We start from the raw sequence: 11,329 nt of genomic DNA on the forward strand, positions 1-11,329 counted from the left end.
ATCCGGGCCATCCAATCTAATCTCACGGTCTCAACTTAACATATCACTCAAATCCACCATGAATTCTCCTCATATAAACTTCCTCACAGGAAACAATCATTAAAAGGAAAGCTATCTTATCTTTCCAATCAACCTTTATTTTTGTTTTTATTACCTCGATTCCAATCGCTGCAAACTTGGAAACAAGAAATTAACGTTGCCAAATATTTTAGCTACAAACATGGAAAGAAGGAATTAACTTACCAAAATATATATCTCTACTTACTTAAAAAGGATGGGAGTGTTCTGTCGTCAATTTGTCGACCATCGTCCATCGTCGCTACGTCGAGCGATGCCTCCGATCGCTTCTTCCATCCTGCACGCGTGCAACCGGGCCAGACCCATCACAATACATCCGTCCCGGACAGGCCCAGGATTGAATCTTGCGATACAACATGCGCTATCGTCTGCCGCCGCCTAGCACGAACCCCCGCCGCCATGGCATGGCCTCCGCCGTTTTCCTCCTCCCCGGCGTGCCGTTCTTCGCGGCCTGCTATTGCATAGCTCCCGGCGCTCACCCCTACGATCGCTACGGCAACGACGACGAGGATGGAGACAAGACGGCGTCGTCTCCGGTGCATTACGGCGTGCGCTGCCTCTACTGCAGAACCGGCTATCCTGCACACCCCGCGGTCACGGCGGACCACCGCCGACCGGTGCCGATAGGTCAGGCTCTACTGCCGTATCCGCCTCGCCGTCGACAGTGAGCCCACCTACCTCCCTCCGTCCCCCCTCTCCCCTCTCAGAGCCCACATCCAGTCGCGCTCCATGTTCAGTGCCCCACGCTAGCAAGCTCTGAACGCGGACGTCCAATACAGAAGACAAGTAGGAGTATGCTATTTCCGAAGTTGACTTGAATGTTGCCATGTGCTCTGGACAATTCAGGTCCTTGAAGTAACCGTACACAATTCAGCATGTAGATGGCCGTTATTCTTTCCGTGGTCTCTATACATGTATTTCTCGCTAAGCAACGGGGAGCATAACCGATTGTTTTTATCAAAACAACATTCTCCTATTTTGGTGTTCAATCAACCGAATATTTGTTCCATTCGTACATTTAGGATGTTGGTAAGTAAAACAGATTGACTCGTATACTAGCTATGGCGCACTTGTGTTAGAACTTAGTTACTTTTTTCCCTTAGAAACAAGTTTATATTGTATGCTCATGGTCAGGTTCCATTAGATCCGTTCTTTACCACACAAAAAGTTTATAAAGTGCATCCTAGACCATCTAAATGCAAGCCTCTGCTGTGATGAGATGGTCACAAGTTATTTGAATTCTTCTTCTTTGTGCAAATGTAAAGTTTGTAAATTTAGGCCTCTGTCGTGATTAGTTCAGATTACTAGAAGTCAGAACTATCGTTTTAAGTCATGGAGACTTATGCAGGAATTATGTTATGGTAAACCTACATAATTCACACACTAACATTGTGCCGACACACGGCCTTATTGCAGCTTGAGTGAAAAGATCGGTGGTCCACCTTATCGCTACATACGTACTTCGAGTTTTGTTCGGCTGCACTAAAATAACTCCTAGGAATTATCTCGAATGGTTGAACCTTTGGAGTAGTATCCAAGCAATTGTTCGAAAGAAATATTTTTGTGCGAAGACTTTTGAAGAACATTGATTTAATAATTATCTTCATTATCTATTTTGTAAGTATTTCATATATTTTTAATAATTTCATTATGTCTTACCACTTTCACAGAGAGCTAACTATTGTTTGCGGTAGTTAAACTTGATGTTGATACCCACTCCAAAGTTGTATGTCTCAGTTTTTGTAGTGATTTATGCTTATAGTTATATTATTAGTATATGTGATTATATTCGAGGAATAATGGAACAGGCTCGGTTGATGTGATCGTCGTAAATAAAGCTCATTATATGGGGTCATCAACGATTGTCTTCCCCGCAGCTACAGCACCCTCCAACACTTGAAGCCTTAGCGTTTAGGAAGGACCATGCACTTGAGGATGATCTGTCCATTGGCAAAGTTCGGATAGTGAGTGATCAGTAAGCAAGTTATCAATGACGTTGCCGAGGCTGCCGGTGGATCCTATGCCCCGATCATCAAGAAAATTGGTATGCACCGAAGGGATTTTCGTCCATTAAGGAAGGCAGCCCAAAGAAGTGCATTGTTGTGTTATAACACTTAGGAGGTAATTGTTTTGATCCAAGTCATGCATAAATATATTACTATGCTTACATGTCCGTTTTTTTCCAGGGCAAGCTTGTTTCCACTGATAGAAAAGGATACACATTTTCAGTGATGTAATTTTAGATAATCTTAGTGTGATTTTTTCTAGATCATAGAGGAGAAGATGGTCACATGTCAAAGTTAGTGTAGAGCAAGGATGAAAGGAGCGTAAGGATACACTTTGTTTTCTTCCATGGTGTATGATGGAGAAGACACGCCTAACAAAGTGAAAAATGAAGGTTGTGTTTGGATATGATTGGTAGAGAGTCAATTGCATCGGTAAAAAAAATCAAAGATGCACATTCTCCGTAGCAAAGCACATGCACTTATCAAGGTCTCAAGACATCCAGTTCTAATGGCAAACTTAATATAGATGTATTATGTTTTCTGTGATTCGTTGGCCATTTCACTTCGAAAGATGACTTTGGAAGAGATGGTTCTCTCTTGGATTTTCATGTCTATTACCTTTACATGCATGAGAAGTTAAAAAAATTAATGAGCCGTAGCAACGCACGGGCATTCAACTACTATCTTATCTATGTGAGTTTCGTAGGCTCCCTTTTCATTATTCTTAGGTTTGCTATTCTCGTCAAATAAATTTTCAGTGGACAAGCCAACCATAGTTATTTTCTAGAGCGTCATTCATTCCCGTGAGCTTACAAGGTATTGTTGTCTTAATCTCCCCACCATCATTAATATTATTAGTGTACCTTACTCTCTCCATGTCCATCTTTTCAAGGATACTAACAAAATTGGTATAGGAGCCAAGCATCTTATATTATATAAAGACCTTTCTAGCCTCTCTTGCTACTCCACCAAATTCTTTTAGAAGGGTTTCTAAGATAAAATCTTTCTTTTCCCCTTCCTCCATATCACCGAGTGTGAGAAACATGTGTTGGATTATAGGATTAAGATTAACAAATTTAGTTTCCAACATGTGTACTAAAGAAGCAACAAGCAATTTCATAAGTAGGAGCAAGTTCTACCAAGTGTCTATATTCAAAATCTTCAGTGGTACTAACATGGGTGAAAAAATCTTCTATATTATCTCTCCCAATTATAGACCATCGTCCTACCGGTATGTATTTCAGAGTGAACTTAGGAGGAAACATGATAAAATAAACTAAAGATAAATAAAGTAAATGCAAGTAACTAATTTTTTGTGTTTTTGATATAGAGAACAAGACAGTAAATAAAGTAAAACTAGCAACTAATTTTTTGTGTTTTTAATATAGAGAGCAAACAAAGCAAGAATAAAGTAAAGCAAGACAAAAACAAAGTAAAGAGATTGGATGTGGAAGACTTCCCTTGCAGCCGTGTCTTGATCTCCCCGCAACGGCGCCGTAAATTTGCTTGATGCGTGTAGTTGATACGTCCGTTGGGAACCCCAAGAGGAAGGTGTGATGCGCACAAGCAGCAAGTTTCCCTCGCAAGAAACCAATGTTTAATCGAACCAAAGAGGGAGTCAAGAAGCACGTTGAAGGTTGTTGGTGGCGGAGTGTAGTGCGGCGCAACACCGGGATTCCGGTGCCAACGTGGAACCCGCACAACACAATCACAGAACTTTGCCCCAACGTAATGCTGAGGTTGTCAATCTCACCGACTTGTCGTAAAAAAGTATTAAAAGTATTGTGTGGAAGATGATGATTGTTTGCGAAGAACGAAGAAAGAACAATTGCAAGACATTGTATTTCGGATGTAAAAAGTAGGACCGGGGTCCACAGCTCACTAGCGGTGTCTCTCCCATAAGATAACAGATGTTGGGTGAACAAATTACAGCTTGGGCAATTGACAAATAAAGAAGGCATAACAATGCACATACATATATCATGATGAGTACTATGAGATTTAATCAGTGGCATTACGACAAAGTACATAGACCGCTATCCAAAGCATGCATCTATGCCTAAAAAGTCCACCTTCAGAGTTATCATCCGAACCCCTTCCAGCATTAAGTTGCAAACAACAGACAATTGCATTAAGTATGGTGCGTAATGTAATCAACACAAATATCCTTAGACAAAGCATCGATGTTTTATCCCTAGTGGCAACAAGACATCCACAACCTTAGAACTTTCTCGTCACCGTCCTGCATTTAATGGAGGCATGAACCCACTATCGAGCATAAATACTCCCTCTTGGAGTCACAAGTATCAACTTGGCCGAGCCTCTACTAGCAACGGAGAGCATGCAAGAACATAAATAACATATATGATAGATTGATAATCAACTTGACATAGTATTCAATATTCATCGGATCCCAACAAACACAACATGAAGGATTACAAATAGATGATCTTGATCATGATAGGCAGCTCACAAGATCTAACATGATAGCACAATGGGGAGAAGACGACCATCTAGCTACCGCTATGGACCCATAGTCCAGGGGTGGACTACTCACACACCGATCCGGAGGCGATCATGGCGATGAAGAGACCTCCGGGAGATGAATCCCTCTCCGGCAGGGTGCCGGAGGCGATCTCCCGAATCCCCCGAGATGGGATTGGCGGCGGCGGCGTCTCCGGAAGGTTTTCCGTATCGTGGCTCTCGCACTGGGTGTTTCGCGACGAAGACTTTAAGTAGGCGGAAGGGCGGAGTCGGGAGAGTCACGGGGGCCCCACACGCTAGGGCCGCGCGGGCCCCCCTCTAGGCCGCGCCGCCCTAGTGTGGCGGCGCCCCGTGGCCCCACTTCGTCTCCCTCCGGTCTTCCGGAAGCTTCGTGGAAAAATAGGCCCCCGGGCGTTGATTTCGTCCAATTCCGAGAATATTTCCTTACTAGGATTTCTGAAACCAAAAACAGCAGAAACAAAGAATCGGCTCTTCGGCATCTCGTCAATAGGTTAGGGCCGGAAAATGCATAATAATAACATATAATGTGTATAAAACATGTGAGTATCATCATAAAAGTAGCATGTAACATAAAAAATTATAGATACGTTTGAGACGTATCAATGGGCACCTCGAAGGATTTTATTTTTTGAATTTTCTATCTATTTCTTTTATTTTTTACAGAGGTCAAAAAGGCGATCCACGAGGGGGGGAGGGGGTGGAGTTGCGTGGGGAGCAAAAAAATCTTCTGTGGCGCATGGAGCTCATGTGCGATTCTGTGGCGCACATGGGATGATGCGCCACAGAATACAATATTTTTGTGTTCTGTGGCGCACCAAGGGCAGTGCGCCATAGAAATAGTGAAACCAATGATTGGAGGTGGCAGGGTGTGGGCCCCACCAAGTTTCTGTGGCGCATGGATTCTTGGTGCGCCACAAAATTAAGCTATTTTTGTGGCGCACTGTGCGCCACAAAACAACTTTCTGTGGCGCATTTTTGGCTGGTGCGCCACAGAACTAAGATCTCACCTATAAGGCTTTTCCTACTAGTGATAGTGATATGTGACCTACACCCAGTTGTTGCACCAGCGGCAGGTGGACACACCTACGCTACGTGGGCAGTGAGGTAGCCAGCACGGCGGCGCGTGTCGAACTCCCACGTCCCAAATGAAATCCAGTTGTAGGAGTTCAGCGCATACGCCTGATCCTCCCGCAGATCCGGCGGCAAGATCGCTCGGCGGCGGAGCACCTCGTCCCGCCGCTCTCGGCCCTCGTGCGGCCCGGGGGGGGGGGGACCGGCACGCACCTCGAGTTGAGGTACCAGCCCCCTCCCGGCAAGTTCGCGTCCGGCCATGGTACCGGCCGGTTTTCCTCCCATAGTTGTCGCGCGAGGTCGACACGGACTACCGGCCGACCCGTGCCTTCTTGCCGGACCGCGAGCCGCTAGCCTCGTGGTCGTTCTTGGTCTTGCGGAACGGCCAGCATTTCTTCCCCATGGCGTCGCGTCGGTGGGGTGGATAGTGTGGGATCTGGCAATGGTTTGGTCGGGGAAATGGCCGCCGGCAGCGTCCCTTCAAGAGGCTCGGACGCCATCTCGCCTTCAATGGCCTGCCACTGCAACGCCGCCTAGCTGCGCACGCTCGCGAAAGCCGAGGCGCACCATTAACGCGGCCCTGCAAAGGCTGCAGCGCGCCGCCCGCAAGTAATGCCGTGGAAGACGAAGCAGTTATGCCCCTGCCAGGCGGACCCGTGCGAGGACCGAGCGGACACTTTGCGTCCGCGCAGCGCCAGGTTTGCGTCTGCGGACGGCCGGGTAACTTTGCGTCGCGCCGCTGGAGGTGATGCGCGCTGCTGGAGATGCCCTAAGAAATGGGCGTAAATGGGCCTTTGTTCCATTTCAGAAAGCGACCGGAGCCCATATGATTGTTGCAAGTCCGCGTATGCTCTTCCTTTGCAAGGGGGTGCTATACACCGACCTGATCGGTGGATGGAAGGCATCGCACACCCCCCACGACCCACGTACTTCAGTGGGCCACGGCCCATCACATCAGGTGAGTTTCTTTTTTCCTTTTTCTTCCTTCTTTTCTGTTTATATTTTTCGTTTTTTTGAAATAACTTCAAAAAACTTTTTTTGAGAAAACATTTTTCGTAAAATTTGAACAGTTTTCTGAAACTAGAACAGTTTTTACATTTGAACATTTTTCGGATTTGAATTTTTTTCAAAATTCGAGATTTGAACAATTATTAACTTGAACAATTTTCAAAATTGAACGTTTTTTGAATGTGAACAAATTTGAACGATTCTCCGATTTGAACGGTTTTCAAATTTGAATATTTTTGAACGGTTTTCAGATTTGAACGGTTTTCAAATTTGAACGTTTTTTAATTTAAATATTTTCTCAATTTGAACAATTTTTAAAAATTAAAATTTTGGAATCTGAAAAAAATATAAACAAAACCGAAAACAGAAAACAGAAAAGAAAAACAGAAAAAGAAACCAGAAAAAAGAAAAGAAAAGGAAAACCGAAATACTACCTGGTCGGTGTATAGGTTTTGCCCCTTTGCAATGCAAAAACAAAGAAAAAAAAACTCTCCGTGCAGTCGTAACCGCCGCGCTCCGTACCGAGCGGAGCTCCTCCGCCTCCGCTATCCGCTCCGGTGGCCTCGCCTCGCCTCGCCGGCCGAAGGGAACAACCGCCGCGCCTGACGACACCGGGTAAGCTCCGCTCCATCCTCCACCAAATGCGCACGCATCCTCCCGCAGCAGATCGGTTACTACTGTCTTCCTCCATTGCCGCCGTTGCCGATTGATCCCGTTCCCCCTCTTTGTTGTCTACGAACCAGGCATGCGACACTTGATCGATGGCCGCGCGATACGAACCGGGGATTGGAGCTCCCACTGTGGGACTGGCTCTCAGCGGCTCCAAGTCCAGCACCTACGTCCTCCAGTGGGCTCTCGCAAAGTTCGCCCCCGCCGCCGCCGCCTTCAGGCTCATCCATGTCCTCACCCCGGTCCTGGCTGTACCCACAGAACGTATGATATACCGCTCATTGTTTCCTGCCTCCTTCTCCAGAGAGAGAGTTTTTTCACTGCTTGCTCACTACGTGTTTGTGGAAATGCCTGCGTGTGGCTTGGTTTCAGTGGGGAACTACATCCCGATCGACAAAGTGCGCCCCGACAAATCGGACGCGTACGTCAAGATGGTGCAGCTGAAGGCGCAGGAAATGCTCGCCCGCTGCAAGAACATGTGTGACAAAAGCAAGGTACCTAGCTAGTTGAGTTTCGTTAGCAACTCCATTTCCATTTCCTATTGTAGGCTCTGGACTGAATGAATGTCTGCTGGCGAATTTATCTATCTGCTTACCTGACCCAGGTTGAAGCTCAAATGCTGCTTGTGAACGGCAGTGATGTCGCGGATACTATTTCCAATCTCGTTGCTCAGTACCAGATACAGATCCTCGTCGTCGGCAACCCTACCAGCAGGAGCGCCTTTACTAGGTAGCTCCTCACACTTGTTCTGTGCTGATCCACGGCCATGGGTTATTTAATGCTTGTGCATCCGTTTGACCATCGGACGGTATGTCTGTCTTGTACAGGAAGTCCAGTGGAAGTAGGACGTCATCCAAAATCTGCAAGAGTGTCCCCAGCTTTTGCACAGCGTACGTCGTCTCAAAGGATGGACTGTCTTCGGTCTACGCTCCTGGATCAGAAATCGGCTCGTCCTCTGGCTCAATGGTACCAAAAGGCAGCTGCAGCAGCTCTAGCAGCGAACTATTTTCAGATGGAACATCCTCGATATCAGGTAAGGTGTCGCCGGTTGTCAGGCTAACACCAAATGTACTGCTCTCTTTTTGTGCAACACGTTCATTCCCATTTCTCATTCATGCTGAAAATGCGAAACTGCAGCATGCTTGCATGAAGACATAAGCCTATTGTTGTTTCTAGTACTTTTTCTTTAAAGTTAAATTTTAAATGCAGAGACAAGCTGGACTTTCTTATTGCCCTCCTCGTCATCTGAATGTTTACTTGTGCCCTTTCTCATCAGATATGAACAACGGTTCAGGACAGGGTCTGTTTGGTTTTCCACGTCTGCCAAGCTCCAATTCTGCATCAGAGAACCTTGGAAGTAGTTCATCTGCTGAAGGTCATCGCTCATTTACTCTATATGATTATCTCACTGGAAATGCATCATATAATGATAAGGACAGAAGAATCGCCTCATGCACTAGTGCTGAAAGCTCTGTCTCAAGTAAATTGTGGGGTTCGGACAAGGTACCAATGAAAGAAAGTTCATTGCAGGGATTAATACTTTCGGACAATAAGGTTAGTGGCAAAGTTTCTTGGTTATTGACAGAATTTTAATCATATACATGTTTTCACCCAAAACTGTATTTCTTTAGAGGTCTAACGCAAAGCTTCTGATTTGATACTTTTCCCAGTAGTCCAATATATTGAAAATTACCCAGTTTTTTTTTTCTGCTAAATTGGCTATAGTACTCTGCTTGATAACGAGTTACTGTCAAGTTTACATGTGCCTTATGGTTCTTGAATTATTATAGATTCATTACTTGATTAGGTGAATTGACTGTTGCTCTGAAAAGGTGAATGGAATATGTTATGTTTTGGGGATTGCATACTAACTCTGCTGAGACCTGATAACATGTTCCAATGCAGGATGATGTCAATGCAGAGCTCGAAAAGCTGAGGCTTGAACTGAGACATAAACAGGGGGCATACAAACTTGTTCAGGATGAGTCTGTGGATGCATCTCATCAGGCAAGTCGGTGTTATTGCTGCTGTCTAAAAGGATGGATTTACCAATTGTTTAAATCATCTTACATCTGATCCTTATTGATGCCAGGTGGATGAATTAGCTGCAAGACGCATGGAAGGGGAAGTTCAATTAAGAGCGATACAGTCCAGGGTGGATAAGGCCAATGACGAGATACTGGAAGGGATGGCACATAGATGTGCCGCAGAGGAGGTAACTGCCCGTGTTAAGGATCTTGTAAGAGTGGAGGTTATGCAGAAAAATAGGCTGCTGGCACAGGCATCCAAAGACGCTGATCAGAAGTCTAGATTGGAGCAGCTCTTTGTACTTCAAGGCAACTCGTACTCGACGTTCTCTTGGGAGGAGATTGATAGCGCCACATCATCATTCTCAGAGTCTCGAAAGATCGGAACTGGATCTAATGGAACTGTATACAAGGGCTATCTCAATCACTTAGATGTAGCAATCAAGGTCCTCCATTCTAATGACAACACCAGCACCAAGCATTTCAACCAAGAGGTATTGCCTGAATTCTGTGCTTCTTCTAGTGAACAAATTATGAGGCAATACTTTATTTTAATGATCTTTTCATATCATAGTGAAACTGTGTCCTATCTTGTGAATGAGTCGTATTCATTTTTGTAAAAAAAGAAACAACTCGTATGACTTAGATGGGCAATGTAGTGTTCCCATATCTTTTGCTGAATGTTGCCTATTATGGTCTCTGTGTATTTCATTTCATTTATTGTAGAACTAGTTCATGTCTGATGTCTGTACCATTAAACCAGAACTTTTATCTCTATTTAAGTTAGAATGTTTAAAGGTTTAAGAAATTGCCTATTTCTGCCTATTTCTGCAGCTCGAGGTTCTGAGCAGGATACGCCACCCACACTTGTTGATGCTGCTCGGAGCCTATCCTGACAGGGGCTGCTTGGTGTACGAGTACATGGAGAATGGCAGCCTCGCGGACCGTCTGCAACGCATAAACGGCACACCACCAATTCCATGGTTTCACCGCTTCCGCATCGCCTGGGAAATTGTGTCGGCCCTCGTGTTCCTTCATAGCACAAAGCCCAGCCCTATCATCCACCGTGACCTGAAGCCTGAAAACGTGCTCCTCGACGTCAACTTTGTCAGCAAGATTGGTGATGTTGGCCTGTCAACACTAGTCCCACTGAAGGAGTCTTTGTCCAGCCGTACAGTGTACAAGAAGACTGGTCTGGCAGGCACACTGTTCTACCTAGACCCAGAGTACCAGAGAACTGGGCAGGTGTCTGTGAAGTCTGACACATACTCTTTTGGCATGGTGATCCTTCAGCTGCTGACGGCAAGACCACCGATCGGATTGCCGGAGCTAGTGGAGCGAGCAGTGGAAGATGGGGAACTTAGGGATATCCTGGATGAGAGTGCAGGGAACTGGCCCCTGAAAGAAACGAATGATCTAGCTCAGCTGGGCCTCAGCTGTCTGGAAATGCGGAGCAAGAACCGGCCCGACCTCAGGAGCGTAGTGGCGGTAGAGCTGGAACGGCTGAAGCATATCGTGGCCACTGCGTCGGAGCCGGCGCAGGCCATGCCAGGCTTACCCGAGCCACCCAGCCACTTCATGTGCCCAATACTCAAGGTAAGGCCCGCTAAAACAATGGTCAGCGTATCTCCTATTGTTTGATAAAAACAACAAGCATGGATGAGTTTTTTTGTTTCTAAGAATGATGCATTGATGAGTTTGTGTGCTTTTTCGTGCAGAGAGTGATGCAGGATCCGTGCATCGCCACGGACGGGTACTCGTATGAGCGCAACGCGATCGAGATGTGGCTGTGTGAGAATGACGTGTCGCCGATGACGAAAGCACGGCTGCCTGACAAGACTCTTGTGCCTAACCGGTCTCTTCTGTGTGCGATCACAAGCTGGAGGTCTGAGGGGGGAGACATCTGATCGAGGCTAATGGTAAATAGTTAGTCTAACCACACAGCTTTAGGCCATGCCAGCTTCT

At 45.9% G+C, this 11,329-nt stretch overlaps 1 protein-coding gene across 1 annotated transcript; it reads left to right on the forward strand.

Moving 5' to 3' along the window:
* Positions 1 to 7,429: 7,429 nt before the first annotated feature.
* Positions 7,430 to 11,319, forward strand: LOC124694390 (U-box domain-containing protein 52-like). The gene is made up of 9 exons (XM_047227381.1): positions 7,430 to 7,601; positions 7,710 to 7,831; positions 7,942 to 8,066; positions 8,165 to 8,370; positions 8,614 to 8,891; positions 9,243 to 9,344; positions 9,430 to 9,858; positions 10,199 to 10,960; positions 11,083 to 11,319. The coding sequence occupies exons 1-9, from the start codon at positions 7,430 to 7,432 to the stop codon at positions 11,269 to 11,271; spliced, it is 2,385 nt and encodes a 794-aa protein (XP_047083337.1). The 3' UTR covers positions 11,272 to 11,319.
* Positions 11,320 to 11,329: the final 10 nt, after the last annotated feature.

Source organism: Lolium rigidum, chromosome 3 (genome assembly GCF_022539505.1).
Source record: "Lolium rigidum isolate FL_2022 chromosome 3, APGP_CSIRO_Lrig_0.1, whole genome shotgun sequence".
Classification (NCBI taxonomy): Eukaryota; Viridiplantae; Streptophyta; class Magnoliopsida; order Poales; family Poaceae; genus Lolium; species Lolium rigidum.

Bases quoted from the DNA above. Each gene is read 5' to 3' on its own strand.
- LOC124694390 (XM_047227381.1), top strand. From the start codon at position 7,430: ATGGCCGCGCGATACGAACCGGGGATTGGAGCTCCCACTGTGGGACTG. The intron at 7,832-7,941 runs GTACCTAGCTAG...TACCTGACCCAG, and splicing joins ACATGTGTGACAAAAGCAAG to GTTGAAGCTCAAATGCTGCT. The intron at 9,345-9,429 runs GCAAGTCGGTGT...TATTGATGCCAG, and splicing joins CTGTGGATGCATCTCATCAG to GTGGATGAATTAGCTGCAAG.